The sequence below is a fragment of the Indicator indicator genome, chromosome 6 (genome assembly GCF_027791375.1).
Source record: "Indicator indicator isolate 239-I01 chromosome 6, UM_Iind_1.1, whole genome shotgun sequence".
Lineage (NCBI taxonomy): Eukaryota > Metazoa > Chordata > Aves > Piciformes > Indicatoridae > Indicator > Indicator indicator.
This window is the reverse complement of record NC_072015.1, coordinates 40,108,245-40,130,848: the sequence shown is the minus strand read 5'-3', so window position 1 is coordinate 40,130,848 and position 22,604 is coordinate 40,108,245. Positions and strand designations below refer to the sequence as shown.

At 43.6% G+C, this 22,604-nt stretch overlaps 1 protein-coding gene across 1 annotated transcript in view; it reads right to left on the bottom strand.

Annotated features, from left to right (window-relative positions):
• Window positions 1-831: 831 nt before the first annotated feature.
• TMEM245 (transmembrane protein 245) overlaps window positions 832-22,604 on the bottom strand; it is a 77,467-nt gene continuing 55,694 nt past the window's right edge. Inside the window, exons 14-18 of the mRNA XM_054381901.1 lie at window positions 19,781-19,926; window positions 7,826-7,926; window positions 5,688-5,862; window positions 3,435-3,629; window positions 832-877 (exon numbers count right to left, since the gene is read on the bottom strand). Of these exons, the coding sequence (XP_054237876.1) occupies window positions 832-877; window positions 3,435-3,629; window positions 5,688-5,862; window positions 7,826-7,926; window positions 19,781-19,926 (663 nt within the window). The remainder of the gene's footprint in view (window positions 878-3,434; window positions 3,630-5,687; window positions 5,863-7,825; window positions 7,927-19,780; window positions 19,927-22,604) is intronic.

The window sequence follows — 22,604 nt, the reverse complement described above, 5'->3', positions numbered from 1 at the left end:
GGAAGAAAACGAACACTAAACAACCTCCATTCAACTTATTACTACTGGAAGTAGACATGACAATCATTCATTGCTTCTGCCTGAAGACAGTTAAGGCCTTTGATGACTCCACTGGGATGGTGTGGGTAAACAGCCAAATACTGTCACATCATGTCACTGCAAACGAGGGCAACATTTCAACCATTCCAACAAATCCTCCTATTTCAGTATGAGGAAACCTCACTTTTAACCATTTGCACATCTACTAATTTCAGGAAGATATGAGAAATACCAGTCTCCCACAACATTAAAGTGCATATAAGAGGATAATATTTAAGTGTTATTATGAATTACAGATGAAGGTCAAAGCCTCTACAGAAATACTTCGAGGAGAGCAAATAATTATATTCTCCTTTCATTTAACAGTTAGTGGTTTGCTTTTTTTTTTTTCCTGCCAGCAGACTGAGAATATAATTATTTTGGAATTAGCTTTCTTTAGAGCTACTCCAATTTACCAAGACAAATAACCCAATAAACAAAAGCCAAGTCCGTCATTGCAGCAGCTAAGATAATGACTCCAGTGGATATACCTGTCCTCTTAATTATTACTCTTCTTATGAAGATAGATCTTCAAGGTCTTCAACAAGGCAGCTGAACTGTCTTTCTATGCAAAGCCATGGGAAGTAGACACCCTCTCTTGAAGAAGCGAAGTGCACAGCGAGGTAAGGCCTGCAGGTGTTTGAGAAGGAAGGCTTCCCTGTGCACTGCCCCGAGGATCAGCAGGCCATGGGTCTTGTGAACTCAGAAGACAGCAGTTCTCTCATGCTGAATTGGTGCAGTACAGCACCTTCATCACTCTGCAGCCGTTTTGATGTCCTCAGGACTCTCTTTTGGTGACCTGGAGGCAGGGACGATTGAAAAAGACAGACTCAAATCTGTGAAGTGGTTACAAATGTCTGTCTTCTGACAGAGCACAGCCCTGTGAGGAGAGGCTGAGGGAGCTGGGGGTGTTTAGCCTGGAGAAGAGGAGGCTCAGGGGAGACCTCATTGCTGTCTACAACTACCTGAAGGGAGGTTGTAGCCAGGAGGGGGTTGGGCTCTTCTCCCAGGCAACCAGCAACAGAACAAGAGGACACAGTCTCAAGCTGTGCTGGGGGAGGTTTGGGCTCAAGGTGAGGAGAAAGTTCTTCCCAGAAAGAGTAATTGCCCATTGGAATGTGCTGCTCAGGGAGGTTGTGGAGTCACCATCCCTGGAGGTGTTCAAAAAAGGATTGGATGTGGCACTTGAAGCCCTGGTTTATTTAGTCATGAGGTGCTGGGTGATAGGTTGGACTTGATGATCTCTGAGGTCTTTTCCAACCTCGTTGATTCTTTGCTTCTAGGAAATTAAAGAGGAAAAGCACAGATGCAGATTTTTGTGTGTCCTGTGGGAAGCTCTCTCTGTGCTGTATACGGAAAAGTCTTGGAACGTAACTTCTACAAGTCAGAGCCTGTGGACACGTCCCATCAGTGTTTATCCTTCTAAGTTACTCATATGAAAGATGGTAGCATTATTGCTGTGAATAAAGCAAAGTATTACGTCTGACAAGCACAGAATCTTCTTTAAGATATATGCATTATGATCTAACCTATGAAAGATAGCAGGGACATTAAAGTGGTTGCTGTCATCAGTAACTTCACGATATGGTTTCCATCTTTGATTAAGTATTCAATTAGGAGTTTATTCCCCCTATTCTTTAACTATATAGTTTAAAGATATATATTTTCATTCAGTAACTTCAGTGAAGAGATTAAGCAGTATGACACTCAAAGGAATAGTGGCATATGATGTTAGCTCATTTTTTCAAGTCAATATGTGCATGTATATTTTGCTACGTTGTACAGTAACACAAACACTGTGTATTTCACAGTCTCACAGTATATCAGAGGTTGGAAGGGACCTCCAGAGATCATCAGGTTCAAGCCCCCTGCCAGAGCAGAATCACTGAGGGGAGTCTGCACAGGAATGCATCCAGGTGGATTTGGAAAGTCTCCAGAGAAGGAGACTCCACAACCCCCCTGGGCAGCCTGTTCCAGGGCTCTGTCACCCTCACTGTGAAGAAGTTTTTCCTCAGATTGAGCTGAAATCTTCTGTGTTCTAGTTTGAACCCTTTGTTCCTTGTCTTATCACTGTGAACCACTGAAGAGAGCCTGGCCCCCTCCACTTGATATTGATAGATATTGATCAGATATTGACAGACAGATATTGATAGACATTGATCAGATCCCCTCTCAGTCTTCTCTTCTCCAGACTAAACAGCCCCAGGGCTCTCAGTCTCTCTTCACAGGGGAGATGCTCAAGTCCCCTAAGCATCCTCCTGGCTCTCTGTTGGACTCTCTCCAGCAGGTCTCTGTCTCTCTTGAACTGGGGAGCCCCAAAATGGACACAGTATGCCAGGTATGCAGGCAGGCCTCTTATTGAGAGCAATGAGCACTGACTATTAGATAGCCATGAACAGTTTTACACAGAAAACAGGATATCCAAACATCTCCTAGCACAATGGTAACACATAAATCATAGGATACAAAGGTATTATCAGTGCATTTTCTGAAAGAGCCTTCTAGAAGGAGCTGAGCCACATGAAACAAACATTTCAAGCTTACAAGTTCCAGGGAGTGTTTTACTTCACCCTAACTTTTATTTTTAGGATACAGGACAGCTGAGTCCTCTCCAAATCCTTCCATGTAGATGTCTATGAACATTCACACATAAAACTCATGCATGCTCAACATGAGCCAGCAGTGAGCACTTGCAGCCCAGAAAGCCAACCAGAGCCTGGGCTGCATCAAGAGAAGCATAGCCAGCAGGGCAAGGGAGGGGATTCTCCCCCTCTGCTCTGCTCTGGTGAGACCCCACCTGGAGTACTGCATCCAGTTCTGGAGCCTCTATTACAAGAGGGATCTGGACATGCTGGAAGGTGTCCAGAGAAGGGCCACCAGGATGAGCAGAGGGCTGGAGCACCTCTCCTATGAGGACAGACTGAGAGAGTTGGGGCTGTTCAGTCTGGAGAAGAGAAGGCTCCGAGGTGACCTTCTTGTGGCTTTCCAGTATCTGAAGGGGGCTACAAGAAAGCTGGGGAGGGACTTTTTAGGCTATCAGGGAGTGACAGGACTGGGGGGAATGGAATAAAGCTGGAAGTGGGGAGATTCAGGCTGGATGTGAGGAAGAAGTTCTTCCCCATGAGAGTGGTGAGAGCCTGGAATGGGTTGTCCAGGGAGGTGGTTGAGGCCCCATCCCTGGAGGTGTTTGAGGCCAGGCTGATGTAGAGTGGCAGGGGGGTTGGAACTGGATGATCCTTGTGGTCCCTTCCAGCCCTGACTGATTCTATGATTCCATGATTCTGTGCATTCTCTCTACCTACATAGGCTGATCCAGGTTAAACACCATGCCTGCATTTAAGACGTTTATAACTTACCGGTGAATCTGTAACGGCCACGATGCTTGTGACGGAGTGGGCACTGTGTTTGTTGGACTCACCAACATGGCACTATATATGTTGGAAGCAACCACCAGTACACAAAGTAGAATAGGTCCTATGATGGCTCCTTCCAGTCCCAGGTAATAGGCTCCACCAGCTACTGCAAGACCTGTCAGGTAGGGATGACCACCTCTGGAATTATAGCATAAGCAGAATAAAATTCAATCAAGGACAACAATCAACAGTTCTATCAATTATAAGATGTACTTAATCACAAAGTTGCTCTATATTCTGAGTGTAGTGGAGCCAAAATGCCAGCTGGTCAGTTCAGAACTGCAGGAGTTTCTGCCAGTCTTCTACTACCGTCCTGATTTCTACCCAGCTCCCACACTAGCAGTCTTTGTCTTTGATTTCATGGCAACTCCGTGAGGAATGATGACTACGAAACATGACCTATGTGTCATGCACATCTCAGTCATGTCTTACCCACATCAAATCTGACCTACTGCTGTAGCCAAACTGTATTTTGATGAGGGGACAGATCTGACCTTAGCAGTTTTCTTTCTCCAACAGCAGACACATGATGCATTGCTGAACCTTTAAAATGTTCAAACAGGTTTTTTTTTTTTTACAGCATTTCCATTGGTTTAAGTGTTCTTCTGGCCAGTTTGCTAAATTAAACAACAGATCACCTGTTGAAATGGGACTACAGTGTAAATGCAATGCATTTGGAAAACACTGCATAACTTAACTACAGCTACTTCAGTTAGATTTAATCTAATCTGCCAGACAGTGTGATGTTCACTGTTCTATTTAATGGGAAGAATAGGATCTTGTTCCACTGCCAAGAAAATCTATACCTGCCACATATATTTTCTGGACAGTAAACAGAGTCTGCATTCCCTGCAGTCAGAAAAATATATTCTAGTAAGGAGAAGAATTAGTGCCTCGTTAAACAGCCTTACATTTAGGTATGATTTATTATTGAGGAAAAAAACCCCAACATAATTTGATTATACTTCACCTGTTAGCTTTAATTCATACAAAATAACTACTGCCACAGGGTATGTCATCATTATGAACGTTGTGTTACAATCATTAGGTTCTCTCTGTTCAATGCAATTATATTTGCTGAACAAAAGTAATAATCTCTTACAACACAGAACTGAACCACTTAATGAGCTGGGGGAGGCAAGAGGCTGGGGGAGGCAGACTTTAAATTGTACCTAGTTGTGAACATGCCTTGCACATCTGAAACATGACAGTTCCTATCTTTATCAGCTTTGTTGAACTGCAGTGCTGTATCTGCTAGACTGAATTGCATAAAGTGATTCTCCAGATATTTCAGCAGCAGAAAATGTCAGTGGAGATTTCAGTTGCGCTCCAGATACAACTGTAAACATTGACTTTGTCTCCATGGTTTGGAGTTTGCTTCAAAGATGAAGCCAGGAGGTATTTTAACTCAATAGAGGCAGACAAACACCTTGGTAGAAAGGTGGTGTGCCTCCCACAACAGGAAAATAGCTCTCACTACTGCCTCAGTAGAAACCTATCTTGAGTTCTGCAGTTTTGTCCCTCTCAGGATGTTTAAAGATCAAACTGTAATCAACAGATTTTTACAGTGGGGTATGGTGACAAGGGCTGGCTTAAAAAAAAAAATCCTCAAAATTATCACAATAATTTGGAAAAAAAAAATCTTTATTCCGATTCCTAACTAGCTCCTGGATTTCTTGGTTGTTCTGCTGTATCACAGTATATTAGAGGCTGGAAGGGACCTCCAGAGATTATCAGGTCCAACCCCCCTGCCAGAGCAGGATCACTTAGGGTAGTCCACACAGGAATGCATCCAGGTGGGTTTGGAAAGTCTTCAGAGAAAGAGACTCCACAAACTCCCTGGGCAGCCTACTCCAGTGCTCTGTCACCCTCACTGTAAATGTATCATCTGACATTTGGGGATGCAAAGGAAAATGCTACACATCATTGGTAAATCATTCTACCAACTGAGACAGTTGATTTTGCTCACTTTGAGAACAAGTTCAAGAACTGAAACAATAAAGCTTACAGAAAAGGCCTGGGAAAGTAGAGGTGCTTAGAACAGTAAGACTTCTTAATACTGCTACACCTGTTCCTATGCTTGAAGATACTGTTCTGCATGCTTCAGAAAAGTTAAGTTTAACTGAAGGTATTGATGATCATTAAGCATTTTTACAATCACTAACTCTAAAAAAAAAGAGACTTCAATGTACTTACCCCGATATATCAGAATAAATCGCTGTATCTACAAAATAGGTTGGCAAGAGGTGAAAAACCAAGAGCAAAATGGCTTTGCATCCCTGCCCTTGCACGAGCCACAAATCCAGGACTGCAGGGATGGCTGCCCAGTAAGTCCCTAGAAACGGCACTGCTCCAAGGATTGCTGCTAAGGCTAGAAACACACAGGAGCAGAGGTGAGACAGGACCAGAGAAATGTACTTCACAAATATATTTACAGTTAAATTCTGACAGCTTTGCCACACCATTATCACACAATGGTAGGGGCTGGAAAGGACCTCTGAAGATCATCTAGTCCAGGTCATCCCTGTAGCCCCACTTGCCTCTGTTGCTGTGGTTTATGAAAACAAGAAAACTACACTATTCCCCATACAGAAAAGCTTCCCAAAAGTCATGAGGAGTTACTTCCAAAAGAGGCATCAATTCAGAGGAACTCAAAGCCATACCCAAATCAGGCACATTTCAAACTAACTAAAAATTAGCCACTGTGTGCAAGAAAGCAGACAGAGGTCTCATTGTAACTTACCAGATCTCCAGAATAGTGTAGATAGAACTGAGAGAAAGCAGTATTGCTGTATGTACAGGCATGCAGCCTTCTGATGATACAAACACCTGTTGTCATCTATAGTGATTCAGTACTGCTCTCATTCTAACTTAAAGTACCAAAAAAGGTGTGTCCAGCAGGGCTAGGGAAGTTCTTCTACCTCTCTCCTCTGCCCTGGGGAGACCACACCTGCAATCCTGTGTCCAGTTTTGGGCTCCCCAGTTCAAGAGAGACAGAGACCTGCTGGAGAGAGTCCAACAGAGAGCCAGGAGGATGCTTAGGGGACTTGAGCATCTCCCCTGTGAAGAGAGACTGAGAGCCCTGGGGCTGTTTAGTCTGGAGAAGACTGAGAGGGGATGTGATCAATGTCTATCAATATGTGAGGGGTGGGTGTCAAGTGGAGGGGGCCAGGCTCTTTTTGGTGGTGCACAGTGATAAGATAAGGAACAGTGGGTTCAAACTAGAACAGAGAAGATTTCACCTCAACATGAGGAGAAACTTCTTTCCAGTGAGAGTGACAGAGCCCTGGAACAGGCTGCCCAGGGGGGTTGTGGAGTCTCCTTCTCTGGAGACTTTCCAAATCCACCTGGATGCATTCTTGTGTGGACTACCCTCAGTGATCCTGCTCTGGCAGGGGGGTTGGACCTGATGATCTCTGGAGGTCCCTTCCAGCCTCTGATATATACTGTGAGATTGTGATAGGAATAAACATTAAATAAAAAACAGAGGGGGTTTCGGTTTTTTTTTTTTTCCTTCCCATTAACCAGAAAGCAAAAACTTAAGATTTTGCATGTAGCTGAAAGACAAATTACCTTCTAAGTAGGTCTAATGACAACTAATGCCTTTAAACACTTTATAGTACAGTCATTTCCTATTATAGTGGGATTTGCTGCTTTATATCTTCCTCTTTTGTTCCCCTGTACCTTCATGTACATTTTTAAAATTAACATCACTTTTAGGGCAATAGAGACAAGAAGAGTACAGGGGAGGAAAGTTTGGTGGAAATTTAAAATTAATATTACTTCTAGGGGAATAGAGAGAAAAGAGTACAGGAGAGGAAATTTGGTGAAAATTTTGTATTATTTTTAAGGGAATAGAGACAAGAAGAGTACAGGGGAGGAAAGTTTTTGGTGAAAACTGTTCAGCCATTTCCAAATACAAGGTTAAAGAATAATTAGAAACCAGAGGTTGGCAATACAGTCAGGCTACAGTATAGACAATAAGAAGCATGGCTCTGTCTTGCATTTTTATGATACCACATCTTCCTCCATCTAGGCATCTTGAGAAATCACCCCAGGTCAACTACGGAAAAAACAAAAGCCAGTGGAGGGAGAATGAAGTGAAAAACCTGTGAAAGACTTGGACTGAATAGAAGGGAGAAAGAATCACATCCAGCCAAAGAAACAGAAATAAAATGAATGCCAGGGGCTGTGCTGTGAAAACAGGAAAAAAACAGCAAGGCTCAGAGGTAGGGTAATATTATAAGCAAGATTTAATCCTACTGATTTTGTACAATGAGTAAGTACGCATGTAAAATTATCTCCTGATAGATTGTAATTGTTCCAATTCTTACCAGATGGTATGAAGACTATGTTAATCCCAAATATAGTGTGAGTCAGCCAAGTGTAGAGTCCATAGAACCCAGCCATTTTGAGGGAAGCATCAAATACACCCCTAAAACAATCAAAGACACTCTGTTAAATGGTATTCACAGTAGAATTCTGGGAACTATAAAGATACACACAACCTGCTTTGAAAAATTACACAGCCATCAGTACCAGAAAGAATTCAAAACATTAACACTGAACTTGTTATGCATTTGCTCCCTACAAGAAGAGTAAGCATCCATCACATCTGCCATTAAAGGCATTTAGACACAAAACCCCCAGACTCTTCTTTACTGTACAACAGGTTCCAGGGACAGACTCCTTGAAAGAAACTGCTCAAGCACAAGACCACATCTCCTATCTAAAAATAACCTTTTATCTATGAGAAGCACATGGACTACTTTCTCTTTGCCCTTTTCTGCTTTCACCTGTTAATGACATTTTCTTTATCTGCTTATATTTTTATACATGCTCATTCTATGATTCTATGATTTTATACTTGCTCATTCTATGATTCTATGATTTTATACTTGCTCATTCTATGATTCTATGATTTTATACTTGCTCATTCTATGATTCTGTGATTTTATACTTGCTCATTCTATGATTCTATGATTCTCCTCAGATGAAACCCACTGATTTGTGAAGTGAAATGGGCTCTTTAAACTCTTACTTTCCTACATAACTTACATGGATGTCTGGATGAAGATAACTGACCACCTTGTTTTCATTATTTTAGCCTCAATATCTTTATATATTCCTAGCTTTTAGGTTGCTTCCTAGGTTACATTACTGAATACCACACAGAAAGTCTTGGGATCCAATTCAAACCTGCTGAACCTACGTGTGATCCGTTTCACAATGAAACAAAAGACAGCAAACAGGCACCTAAGTTCTGTATCCTTTTCACTTACAGATGTAAGCAGCATCCTGTAACTGAACTGAAAGTCTGTGGCCTTAGCACTACAGTCACAAAAATCATACTTCACCATTGTATGATGCCAGATTTTCACCCTTATTTGAGGAATCTTCTTCAAACCACTGTTTAAAAGCTTGTATCTGAGTGAGTAAACCATCCCTGTGGTTCCTTTCCTCAGAACAGTCCTACCAGTTATACCATTGCAGAAGTGGTTAGGCCACACCTTGAGTGCTGTGTCCAGTTCTGGGCCCTTCAGTTTAAGGAAGAGGGGGACCTGGGGGTAAGGGTTGACAGCAGCTGAACATGAGCCAGCAGTGTGCCCAGGTGGCCAAGAAGGCCAATGGCATCCTGGCCTGCATCAGGAATAGTGTGGCCAGCAGGAGCAGGGAAGTCATCCTGCCCTGTGCTCAGCTCTGGTTAGACCACACCTTAAGTGCTGTGTCCAGTTCTGGGTGACTCTTAATTTAAGAAGTTGAGACGTTGCCTCGTCTCCAGAGAAGGGCAATGAGGCTGGGGAGGGGTCCGAAGCACAGCACTGTGAGAGGCTGAGGGTGCTGGGGGTGTTCAGCCTGGAGAAGAGGAGGCTCAGGGGAGACCTTATCAGGTCAGCAACCCTTGTCTTTCCATCCCTCCCAGTTAGCTACCAGGCCTGCCCTAAAAGCAAAGAGACAAAACCAAACCAAACCAAACCAAACCAATCTAACTGGCTTGAGCTGAATTCCAGTAACAAGTAACTGTCACCATTATTACTGTCACCATTATTACTGCAGTCTACATAACATACCAGCTTGAAGTGGTTTTAGCTCTCACCTCAATGAAAACTGTTAGTTCTGACATAGAAATAACTATTCAATCAAGTTGGCATTGTATAAAAAGCAGCACATATGCATAACTGCAGTGTGCAATTAGCTACTCTCTAAGGTGTAATGTAATTGCATTGTTTTTAAGGGCAGCATGCAAATCTGCTTGTGTGCTTAAATGTGTGCACACACAACCACCCACATCATCTGTGGTGTTTGCAGATAGCAAAATGGGCACTCATGGAATTGCAAACCACAAAAATGCTCTAAAAGAAACCCTGTTAGGAGGTCCAGAATGTGCCATCTGGAAAATGGAAGAAACAAATGGCAGAAAATTGGCACTGGCTGGTACAAAAGAAAGAAGACCCCAATAATCAGTCAGTTTGTTCGACAATGCACTACACCAGTCTGCACAGCACAGAGAACTGAACTGTTTGCTGCAGCATCAAACAGTGATTTACATAATCTCATGAATTAACAGTAAGCAAACCATAAAGTTCCTACACTTAGTGATATAGAATCACAGAATCAGTCAGGATTGGAAGGGACCACAGGGTTGGAAGGGTATGCCTGACTCAAATTTTATGTACAATAATGCACATTTTTCATAGTTTCAGGGAAATTTAGTAAAGGAGTACAGATTAAGCAGGACCACATCAATTAGTTACTGAAATGTTCTTTGAATATCTTTTTTCTTCTCCTTTGAATTATCCTTTCAATAGATTTTTTTAATCATGTGTACGTAAAGCAATATACAGACAGCTGTGCTTAGTAAGAAGCATTTTTGAGGTAAAAGAAAAAACAGAATACAGCTGAAGACAAATTCTTTTGTGGGTTCTTTGGGTTGGCTGGTTTGTTTGTTTTGGCATACAGGAGAGTATTTAAGACTAAACCAGTGGTATGAGCAAGTTATTGCTCTACTAAAACAATCAGCTGATAAATGTTACCGTCTAGCCCCCTAGGATAATCTGCTCACAATTACTGTCAGTTTGGTTCTGCAAACAGACTGCAGCATCTCTTACAGATTTATAGACTACATGCTACTTCTTTTCCCCAGTAAGTCAACTGAAGCTTTCCTTTTCCTCCATGTAATAAAACTTTAAAACTATCTGTTATTCCCATTGTCTTGACTAGGGACTTACTCCATTAAGACACAATAATTTTCAGTTCTATTGTCCCACCTCCTAACACACATCATAAATTTCAGTAAGGTCCAGTTAAATGCATTCCTGTGACAAAAGACTTCTGCAAGAGATACTCTTGATACTCAAGAACGTACACTGCATGCAAAAATTCAGTCAAAACATGATCAGTTAACAGTTGTCTTTGAAAAATTAATCTGAAACACATTATTAATGTAAAATAAACAAGATCACACATGTAGCTGTTCCTGAACATTAGTTGAACATGCTGGAAGATTATTGTTTTCTGTGGGACTTGTATCACCATCTCATTTTCTCCATCATTACTGCCGGGAGGCCACAGCAAACCAGACAGATGCTTAAAGAGCTGAGACGTTTTTGTTTGTCTGCATGGTAGCTTCTTTCAGATCTCTTTAAATGTTAATAAATAAAAGTTAAAAAAGACCCAAACAGCATGATCCTATGCCAGCCATCAAGGCACTATAGGTTTTCTTCACACCGAATCTCTCTGACTTTCTGGCAAATTTCAATTAAGGATTTGATTGCTCTTTCCTCTTAGATACTTAAAAGTAACTGTAAAAAGTAGTTACTGTAACAGTTACTTAAGTAACTGCTTAAATGTTAATAAATAAAAGTTAAAAAAGACCCAAACAGCATGAACCTATGTCAGCCATCAAGGCACTATAGATTTTCTTCACTAGAATCTCTCTTTCTGGCAAATTTCAATTAAGGATCTGATTACTCTTTCCACTTAGTTACTTAAAAGTAACTGTAAAAAGTAGTAGAATGAAAAAAAATCTGATCAAATTTGAGGTGCACCTGGCAGGATGAAGAAAATGAAGAAAAGAATCGATAACCCTTCTCAAACTGAAACCAAACTTCTCACCGGGCATTCTAGAACAAACCTCCACCAACACGTTGGAAGGCACCGCTGGAAATGCTGATGTGGGTCTCAGACCATTTCCTAAGGTGATCAAGGCCCCACCAAACTGACAGCTGCAGGAGCTTTAAAGCCACAGCCAGACCCGTGGGCATGCACTCATGTGAAAGTATCGCACACACTAAATTGCACCGAGGCCGTGACAACATGCAACTTAGTAATGTGCAATATCTCCACCAGAGCAAGCAGAATGGGAGCTTCAGGGAAGAAGGGCATGGTGCATTCAAGGAAGAGAACGACATGCTGCTCAGGGAAAGGAAAATGGTTCAAGCAAAGGTGGGCATGCTACTACTACTTTGGTGATCTGTGAACTGGAGGGTTACCACTTCATCCATTCAGGGGACAAAACAAATAAATAAGTAAAGGTCCAGACGAGAAGAGCATCACCTCCCTGTTCCATGGGCAAAAGGCAAACTTTTGCTATGTATGCAGGGAGGTGTGATGGTTTTCAAAAAGCATCACCTCCCTGTTCCATGGGCAAAAGGCAAACTTTTGCTACGTATGCAGGGAGGTGTGATGGTTTTCAAAAAGCATCACCTCCCTGTTCCATGGGCAAAAGGCAAACTTTTGCTATGTATGCAGGGAGGTGTGATGGTTTTCAAAGAGCATCACCTCCCTGTTCCATGGGCAAAAGGCAAACTTTTGCTACGTATGCAGGGAGGTGTGATGGTTTTTAAGACTGTCTTTAGTTTTTCTTCTCACAAAGTTCGAGCAGAAAAGTGAAAGAATGTAAACAAATCACTATTCGGTGTAAGAAAAACAAAATAATGATTATTCTAAACACTACCATTGGAGAGAGAGAAATGTTTAAGAATCACTACTCAAAACAAGGTTGGGCAGTTGGGCAGTCTCAGCTTGCTCTGCTTCTCTCTTCTCCTTCTGCCTTTGGAAGATAACACTCACCCTGCATGCTGAGCTTGACAAGCTACGTCTAACAGCCTCACTGCTTCTTGACTCTCTGCCTTCTGCCAGGGGAGTCTGGGGGGAGTCCTTCTGGCTGGGTTGGGGGGGGAGGGGAGGCCTCTTGGGGAAAGGAAGGGCAGCCCCTCGAGGGGGGCCAGAGGGCTTTGTTGTTTTTCTTTGTTGATTGCACATATTTGTGAATGTTGTGAATAGTGTCTGTTTGTACATATCCATTGCATTTCATCACAGACTGTAGTTTTGCTTGTAAATACAGCTTTCATTTGCTTCCAGACTGAGCTAGCCTGGTTGTTGTTGGTGTGGGAAGGGGATTTCAGCTCCCACACTGTAACAGGAGGTAGGGGAGTTATTGAAGCTGATTTTACTCGATGGTGAGCAAAGCACTGATACATACAGGTAACGATTCCCCTGTGGCCCTAACACTATTAGTATAGTTACAATGAAAACAAATTCACTAACTAGCATTGAGAACTGAAATTGCTACATAGAGTAAACTGCCCCAAGTGGTTCTCACCCTTCTAAAGCATGTAATCTTCCTAACCAGCTGAGAATGCTGCAAAAAGAATTCCTGCAGCTTGACCTACCCTGGCATAATCCTTCTGCCACAGTCACAAATCCCCTCCTCCTGTATTTCCCTTTCTTCACTGGTTCCTGTTGCTGAATGTCAGTTGTTTCAGTGAAAGACAATAATGTATTTACTTTATTCACAGGCTACCACACACCACTGCCAGTCAAGGGAGGTTCTCACACATGACAAAGGTGCCTCCATAATTTATCATGGGTTTGTGCTGATGTCCACTTATGTAACATGGAAAACAGAGGAAAAAAAATTAAACACAACAAAAAAGCACACAGAAAACAAGCAACAACAACAAACCCAAACAAAAAAAACCAAAACACCAACAAACCAACCAACCACCGCCAACAACAAAAACCCCACAAAAAACAGCACAACCCCCCCAGACAAACAAAAAAGGACAGAATGGCAGGAGGGACGAAAGGCAAAAGGGCAAATAAAGCATTAATCAAGAAGAAGAAATAGCAATGAAGTGTGGCCACACCACGAAAGTTAACACCAGAGTGAGAAAAACCTGAGACTGATTACAAAGCAAAGAAAAAGAGAAACAGATAAACCACCTGGGCATGACAGACTATTGGAGAACAGAAACTATTTTGCTCCTGAGGCCTTAGCAGTATTCAGAATTATTAATATTTTGGTAATTTTTTTATTTCCCTCCACATTTGCAGGCAATGCCACATGAAACTTTTGCATGGAATCTGGCATTGTGAATTTCACATTAGTTGTTTTATTTGAAGTAGCACCAGTACTTTATATAATAGTAACAACATCTGGGAAGGAAGAATAAACTGCAGCAGTACAGGCTGGGAGGTGATCTGCTGGAGAGCAGCCCTGTGGAGAAGGACCTGGGAGTGCTGGTGGACAGCAAGTTCTGCATGGGACAGCAATGTGCCCTGGTGGCCAAGAGAGACAATGGGGTCCTGGGGGGCATTCAGAGGAGTGTGTCCAGCAGATCCATGAGGTTCTCTTCCCCCTCTACTCTGCCCTGGTGAGACCTCACCTGGAATATTGCATCCAGTTCAAGAGGGACAGGGATCTGCTGGAGAGAGTCCAAGGGAGAGCTCCCAGGATGCTGAAGGGACTGAAGCACTGCCCTGTGAGGAGAGGCTGAGAGCCCTGGGGCTGTTCAGTCTGGAGAAGACTGTGAGGAGATTTAATAAATGTTTATAAATATCTGAGGGCTGAGGGTCAGGAGGGAGGGGACAGGCTCTGCTCAGTTGCACCCTGGGATAGGCCAAGGGGCAATGGATAGAAACTCCAACACAGGAGGTTCCACCTCAACATGAGGAGGAACTTCTTCCCTGTGAGGTTCCCAGAGCACTGGAACAGGCTGCCCAGAGAGGTTGTGGAGTCTCCTTCTCTGGAGACTTCCAAGCCCCATCTGGATGTGTCCCTGTGTGACCTGTGCTGGATTCTCTGGTCCTGCTCTGGCAGGGGGGTTGGACTTGATGATGTTTGAAGGTCCCTTCCAACCCCCAACATCCTGTGATCCTATGATATATCAGCCAGAAAACTCTGTGGTCACATATGCCTGACAGTGACTTCCTCCCAGGCTTCTTAAGGAACCAGTCATGCATATATTGATTTTTTTCCCCCCTCTCCTCCCAGATTAAATGCCACCTTCCTCAAGACACAACCAATCAGGAGGAGCAAAGGCAGCAGATGGCAACGAAGCAGACACAAGTGTGTACTCTAAAATGATAGGAATGGTTTCACCATGAAAGTTACTCAAAACTGGGAACACTGATTTATGAACAGTTTGGTTGCTCTATAGGCCAAACACTGTCAGCAGTTTTCTGGAGGACTGCCTGTAGGCTGGCAGGACCTGCCTGTGACAACTGGGACAAGTCAACCATAGGCAGATATATTGAGCAAAGGCAAACGCCCAGATTGCAAACAGAACCACACTCACAACACCAGGAAAGACCAAGCCAGCAGCAGGACATCCCCTGAATTTCTCTTTGGCTTTTTAGTGTGTCAGGTAATGATAGAACTAGGGGGAATGAAACAAAACCAGAAATGGGCAGATTCAGATTGGATGTTAAGAAGAAGTACTTCCCCATGAGGGTGGTGAAACACTGGCACAGGTTGCCCAGGAAGGTGGTGGAAGCCTCATCCCTGGAGGTTTTTGCAGCCAGGCTGGATGTGGATCTGAGCAACCTGATCTAGTGTGAGGGGTTGGAACTGGATGATCCTTGAAGTCTCTTCCAAACCTAACAATTCTATGATTCCTTACCCTGGGAAAAGCCTAGAAAAGCTGCACTATGCTCCCAGGCTGAGAAGCTCCACTCTGAGCAAAGGTGTTTCTTGTACCCCTCCTCCCTCTCCTCTGGCTGTCTGAAGTCTAAGAGCAAGAGATTCTTGAAGATGAAGCCAGATACTGTATGGCAATAAATAAAGAAAAGCAACACATCAAGAAAAGATGTCAGAGAGACCATTTTGGGAAAGCAGAAGACTACAGCTCTGCCAGAAAGAACTTCATCCTTCTATCTGTTTAGTTAGGAGTTCTTTTCAAGACTGGGCAATAAGCCATTAAAAAAAAAAAGTAATAAAACAACAGCAACAACAAGATGCCAGTATGAATGACGAGTGTTCTCCAGTGTCACTTTGTACTTTGAGTGCCTCCAGATGAACTTCTGTCATTCACAGCTCTGCCTAGGTACCACTAGGCTACCCAAGCAAGCTCTCATGCCAGGCATGGCATGGCATGACTTGCCCTTGGAGAAGCCCTGCTGGTTCCTACTGCTTGAAACATGCTCCTGGCATTTTGCCTCCCTTCTGTCCTGGATGAACAGACCTCCTACCTAAGGCTGGGAGGGCATAACATCCCACAGATTGCAGCAAGTAAGTCTTTGGATTTCCTTCAGATTCACTAAAACTTCTGTGTTGTCTCCACCAATGCCTCTTTTTTTTTTTTTTTTTTTTATTCCCAGTAAAAGGCAAATTTAGCACCTTAGGTAACATGACATTGAAAAGTCAGATTCAACACTTGGCTCAAAACAAGCTGGAAAACCATTCTCAGACAAGCACAGCTCATAAATCACATCAGAATGAACAAGGAATTGTCACCATCTTTGCAAACTCATTACCAAGGGAGTTACAGAAATATTTATAGAACCTATAGCTACTTACAGTCTGGACAGTAAAAGTCATGAGACAGCTCTGATGAGAGAAACTGCAATGGGAAAATGTCTTGGTTTGATCAGGTGCTTACTGGAGAACAGCTTCAAGTTAAGGGATATCTTGAGACACAGAAACCTTTTGCTGATTGCCCTTCTCTTCTTTCCCCCTTGTTCTTCATTCTCAAATAAATGGCCAAGGATGCAAAGGAACAGAATTTCCTGGATAGTATTCAAGTTCCCAAGTAGTTTTTGCAAATGCATTGTAAGTAAAAGAGCACCAGAGGTGACTGACATGGAAGAAGAAGATTTCCTTGTCCCTTGGTCACTGAGCAACAATAACTGCACCTCATGCCAGGAGAATCCCCACCCTCCATACAGGGCTAGTTAGATGCACTCCTAGCTTTATGCATGTGCCATGTCCTGCTGAAGAGTGATGGAATAGAGCTGCTGACTTTCAAGATTTATAACCTGATCTGTCTATACTTTTAGTCAACTTGCATGAGTGAATTTTTTGAGGCTGAATTCATGTTGTGCCATGCTGTCACAGTTTGATGACCACAGAAGTTTCATTATTAAATAATTCCTGACACAAATGGAGCCTATCTCTCCTATGCTACCACTTCTGAATTTCTGAGAATCTATGAAGCAGCATTCTGAGAAATTCAAATTAGGCAAGTACAGGCTACTCCAAACAAACAAACAAACACAAATGATTGATCCAGGCTACCTTAGTGAACTCACAGACCGAGTTCCCTTGCCTGTGAGAAGCAGTTTCACATTCCACATTCTCCAGACACTTGCTGTTTCTCATCACATTTGCAGGTACTGATCCATGCTGCCTTTTTCCTACTAAGTTTCCTTGTGGCTTCTCTCATATTTTATTTCTTTCACTCCACCATTCTAAAACTCTAACAAACATCTTGGGTCAGCTATTTCACAGGCCTATAAACTTAAAATTGCCTTTAACAGAATCCTCCTTGCAGAGTATCCATGCCCAGAGAAGCCTTGCCCTGGGTTTTAACACTGTTGACTTCCACCAAGAGCTAAAGAAAACAATTTGTGAGACAACCTTAAGTTTCTACATCTGCTTGCATTCTTCAGAAAGGATAGAAGAAAGATATTAACCATGTGCTCAATGAAGACTTAATAGCAGTCACCCAAGAGAAGGGCTATTAACTTTTTGGCAGGATTAAAAACTTGCTGCTTCCTACTTGAATTGCCTCTTCACTTCAAATGACTACAGCAGTTACCACTGCTGGTCTAGATCTTCCACACTGGGTAGACTTGCACCTGGGAAAGAGCAACCCCATGTACCAGTATAGGTTGGGGACTGACCTGCTGGAGAGGAGTGAAGGGGAAAAGGACCTGGGGGTGCTGGTGGATGGAAGGCTGACCATGAGCCAGCAATGTGCTCCTTTGGCCAAGAAGGCCAAGGGCATCCTGGGTTGTATTAGAAGGGCTGTGGTCAGTAGGTCGAGAGAGGTCCTCCTCCCTCTCTACTCTGTCCTGGTGAGGCCACATCTGGAATATTGTGCCCAGTTCTGGGCCCCTCAGTTCAAGGACAGGGAACTGCTTGAAAGAGTCCAGCACAGAGCCACAAAAATGATGGAGTGGAACATCTTCCTTAGGAGGAGAGACTGAAGGAGCTGGGGCTCTTCAGCTTGGAGAAGAGGAGACTAAGGGGTGACCTCATTCATGTTTATAATTCTGTGAAGGGTGAGTGCCAGGAGGCTGGAGCCAGGCTCTGCTGGGTGATGCCCAATGACAGCACAAGGGGCAATGGGTGAAAGCTGAGGCATAGGAAGTTCCATGGAAACAGGAGGAAGAATTATTTCCCTGTGAGGGTGATGGAACACTGGAACAGACTGCCCAGGGGTTTGTGGAGTCTCCCTCTCTGGAGATATTCAAGACCTGCCTGGGTGAGTTCCTGTGTGATCTGCTATGGGTGATCCTGCTCTGGCAGGGGGCTTGGACTGGATGATCTCTGGAGGTCTCTTCCAGCCCCTAACATTCTGTGATTCTGTGATAGAACCTTTTCACAACTTTTTCAAGAAGTAATCTAAGACTTCAACACCTTCTTTAAAAATCCATTTACTGCATCACAAACACATTCATGTTTCAAGCTGCTAGCAGATGGAAAGCTGCCAGTTTCACCTGTCATGAATGAAATACATGACTGTACCACTCCAAAAACTGCCTGACTGTGAAATCTCAGAGATTTAAACACACACACACACACACACACACACAAAATCTTTCTTCAATTCCTGGAGTAGTTTAGAGGTAAAGCCTAAGAATGGTAACTAAGCTTGAAACACTGTGGATGCACTCGAGGTGCAGTGCAGTTATTTCTGTGTGTGGTAGTTCTAGGGCTGTGCCTTTAACTTTTCTTCACAAAGCTCGAGCAGAAAAGTGAAAGAATGCAAATAAGTTACAACTGGGAGAAAGAAAGCAAAATAATGATTATTCTAAACACTTCCATTGGAGAGAGAGAAATGTTTAAGAGTCACTACTCAAAACAAAGTACAGGCAGTCTCTCTGCCTGTCTGTCTGGTGTCTCTCTGCTGGGCAGTCTGCTGGCTTTGGGAGACAACGCACACACCTGCATACTGACCTTGAAAAGCTAAATTTCTAACAATCTCTCTGCTTCTTGGCTTTCTTCCTTCTGCCAGGAGGGTCTGGGGAAGGCAGGGAAGGAAAGAAGCAGGGCCCCTCTGGGGCCAGGGGGCTTGGTTGTGTTTTTCTGTGAATTGTACATATTTGCAAATGTTGTGAATAGTGTCTGTTTGTACATATTCATTGCATTTCATCACAGATTGTAGTTTTGCCTGTAAATACAGCTTCATTTGCTTCTGAATTGAGCTAGTCTGGAGTTGTTAACATGCAAGGGGAATTTCAAGCCCACCACACCGTAACACTGTGGGATGAGAAGAGCACTCCCTTGTTGCTCCCTTTGGTGTGATTTGGTTCTCAGCAATTATGAGCTAGGCTTCTCTCAGATGAAAATGAGCTGGAAAACGCACTCCAGGAACGTATCTAACACACTCCTGCCACAAGCAGGTGCTCAGTTGAAGATAAGACTAGAAATAGCACAAGATAATTACTCTGACATGAGTACAGCACGGATGCCAGGTACTCCGCTTCACCACTCTGCTGTAGGAATCTGCTCCTCCTGAGCTGCATTCATCATTAATGCCAACAAAGCCACAGACATCCTGCTTCCTGATAGCTTAGGATGTCAGTTCTATACAACACCAGCATTCACTACAGCACTGATCTCTGACATTTTTAGGCAGGTCCAATCAAATTCCTCTTTTAACAATCAAGGGAAAAAACGAACCAAACCAAAACTGAAACCCCTACGTCAGTTTCTTGGAAATCTTTGAGATATGCAAATCCTCTTTGAAACCTGAGCTGTTACAAATGCTAAGTAGTTGTAGCTGAACATGAAAGTTACAAAAGAATTTCCTAGGAAGAACAAGAAATCAACAACATACCTTATTGCCTCCTCAACAGACTGGCCAACTATATTTGAGGAGGGACCTGGCTGAGATAAAGGTGTGAGGCTTATCACCCACTTCACTGGCTTGTAGTATTCATCACTGGAACTCAATAGATAGAACAGTGTGGTCAGAAAAATCACCTGCAAAACAAAGTGGAGTTTCAAATTACAAGGCAATTAAGACTTTCCAGAACTATAGTATGGAGCTATGCTTCAGATACAGAACTTGGAAAGACACAAAATACTATTCCACAAGCTTGGATTTAGGGAAACACAGAGCTAGCAGAATAATCCTCTTCCCTCCTCTAAAAAAGACTTAACTGTGTCCAGTTTTGGGCTCCCCAGTTCAAGAGAGACAGAGACCTGCTGGAGAGAACCCAACAGAGAGCCAGGAGGATGCTTAGGAGATTTGAGCATCTCCCCTGTGAAGAGAGACTGAGAGCCCTGGGGCTGTTTAGTCTGGAGAAGAGAAGAGTGAGAGGGGATCTGATCAATGTCTATCAATATGTGAGGGGTGGGTGTCAAGTGGAGGGGGCCAGGCTCTCTTCAGTGGTTCACAGTGACAAGACAAGGAACAATGGGTTCAAACTTGAACACAGAAGATTTCAGCTCAACATGAGGAGAAACTTCTGTACAGTGAGGGTGACAGAGCACTGGAACAGGCTGCCCAGGGGGGTTGTGGAGTCTCCTTCTCAGGAGACTTTCCAAACCCACCTGGATGCATTCCTGTGCAGACTCCCCTAAGTGATTCTGCTCTGGCAGGGGGGTTGGACCTGATGATTTTCTGAGGTCCCTCCCAACCTCTGATATACTGTGATCTCACTATTCTAAAACTTTTAGCCCTGTTCAGCCTCTCCCCAAAGTCACACATAGATCAACATTCTACTTGGGTTATTTTATTATTGATTTTATTTGTTTGGTTCCTCCCTTCCCCCTGCCCCCAGCATGTTTAGCAGATCAAAGAATTGCTGAATAGTACCATCTGTTCTTAAAACAAACAAACACCAAATAAATCTGAAATCTCTTAAAGAGTCATTATGGAGCTGGATATCAGATATGCATCAAACAGACCCCTCACAAACAGAAAATATATGATATTTATTAGGCTGGCAATCCTAACCAAATACTACCACGAGTTTGAAGATGAATCCCAGTAAAAGTGATGATAGTTCCATTCCTGCCATTTTAAAGACCAAAAAGATGCAATCAGATTGTATTAGCTTCCTGTATGCTGCAATCCACTATGTTTTTCTTATTTTTCTGTGAAATGTGTTTTTCTGGACACATCACAGAAATGTGTCCAGCTTCTAGAAGAACACCTCAAACAAGGAAAATCCATTCTGTATGCTCCACTGGTGAAATACAGCCTGTGTTTGCTTTATCAGCAAGCCTTTCCAAGATTAAAAAGGATTTTTCCCACTTCCCTTATTTCCAACCTACTCATACACTAGAATAAACCACATCTTAATCTTTTGATAAGCCAAACAGCTTGATCTCCATAAGCCTCTTAACGTTCAACCATGTTATCCAGTCTGCAGACACCTCCTGGCCTTTTCCTGCATTCTCTCTGAACAGGTTCAGAGGGGAAAAAAAAAATTAAAAATGCAGGCAGCACAACATGCAGTATTCCATTACCAGCCTCAAGAATGTAATTTCTCTCTGCTCCTAGTTGCTTCCTACTCGGTGATATGGTACTACTGCTCTCCCCTTCTAATGCAATAAGCAGAGAAAAAAATCCAAATGTCATGTCCAAGTGCAGGCCAGTGACAAGTGGAGTCCCTCAGGGATCAGCACTGGGACCAGTCTTGGTACAGGTTGGACTTTGATGATCCTTGAGGTCTTTTCCAACCTTATTGATTCTGTGATTCTGTTCAGCATCTTTGTCGGTGCCATGGACAGTGGCATTGAGTGCACCCTCAGCAGGTTTGCTGATGACACCAAGCTGTGTGGTGCAGCAGACAGGCTGGAGGGAAGGGATCCATCCAGAGGGACCTGGACAGGCTGCAGAGCTGGCCCCATGACAACCTCATGAGGTTCAACAAGACCAAATGGAAGGTCCTGCAGCTGGGTCTGGGCAATCCCATGCACTGATATAGGCTGGGCAGGGACTGGCTTGAGAGCAGCCCTGAAGAAAAGGACTTGGGGGTGCTGGGGGTGAGAAGCTCAACATGAGCCAGCAGTGAGCACTTGCAGCCCAGAAAGCCAACCAGAGCCTGAGCTGCATCGAGAGAAGCATAGGCAGCAGGGCCAGGGAGGGGATTCTCTCCCTCTACTCTATTCTGGTGAGACCCCACCAGAACTGCATCCAGTTCTGGAGCCTCTATTACAGGAAGGATCTGGGGGTGCTGGAAGGTGTCCAGAGAAGGGCCACAGGGATGATCAGAGGGCTGGAACTCTCCTCTGCTATGAGGATAGATTGAGAGTTGGGGCTATTCTGTCTGGAGAAGAGAGGGCTCCAAGGAGACCTTATCGTGGCCTTCTAATACCTGAAGGAAGCCTCCCCAGAAGAAAGCTGGGGAGGGACTTTTTAGGGTGTTAGGTAATGATAGGACTGGGGGGAATGGAACAAAACTAGAAATGGGGAGATTCAGATTGGCTGTTAGGAAGAACTTCTTCCCCATGAGGGTGGTGAGACACTGGCAGAGGTTGCCCAGGGAGGTGGTGGAAGCCTCATCCCTGGAGTTTAAGGCCAGGCTGGATGTGTCTCTGAGCAACCTGATGTAGTGTGAGGTGTGTCAGGACCTTGCACTTGGTCTTGTTGAACCTCACGAGCTTGTCATGGGCCCAGCTCTCCAACCTATCCAGGTCCCTCTGGATGG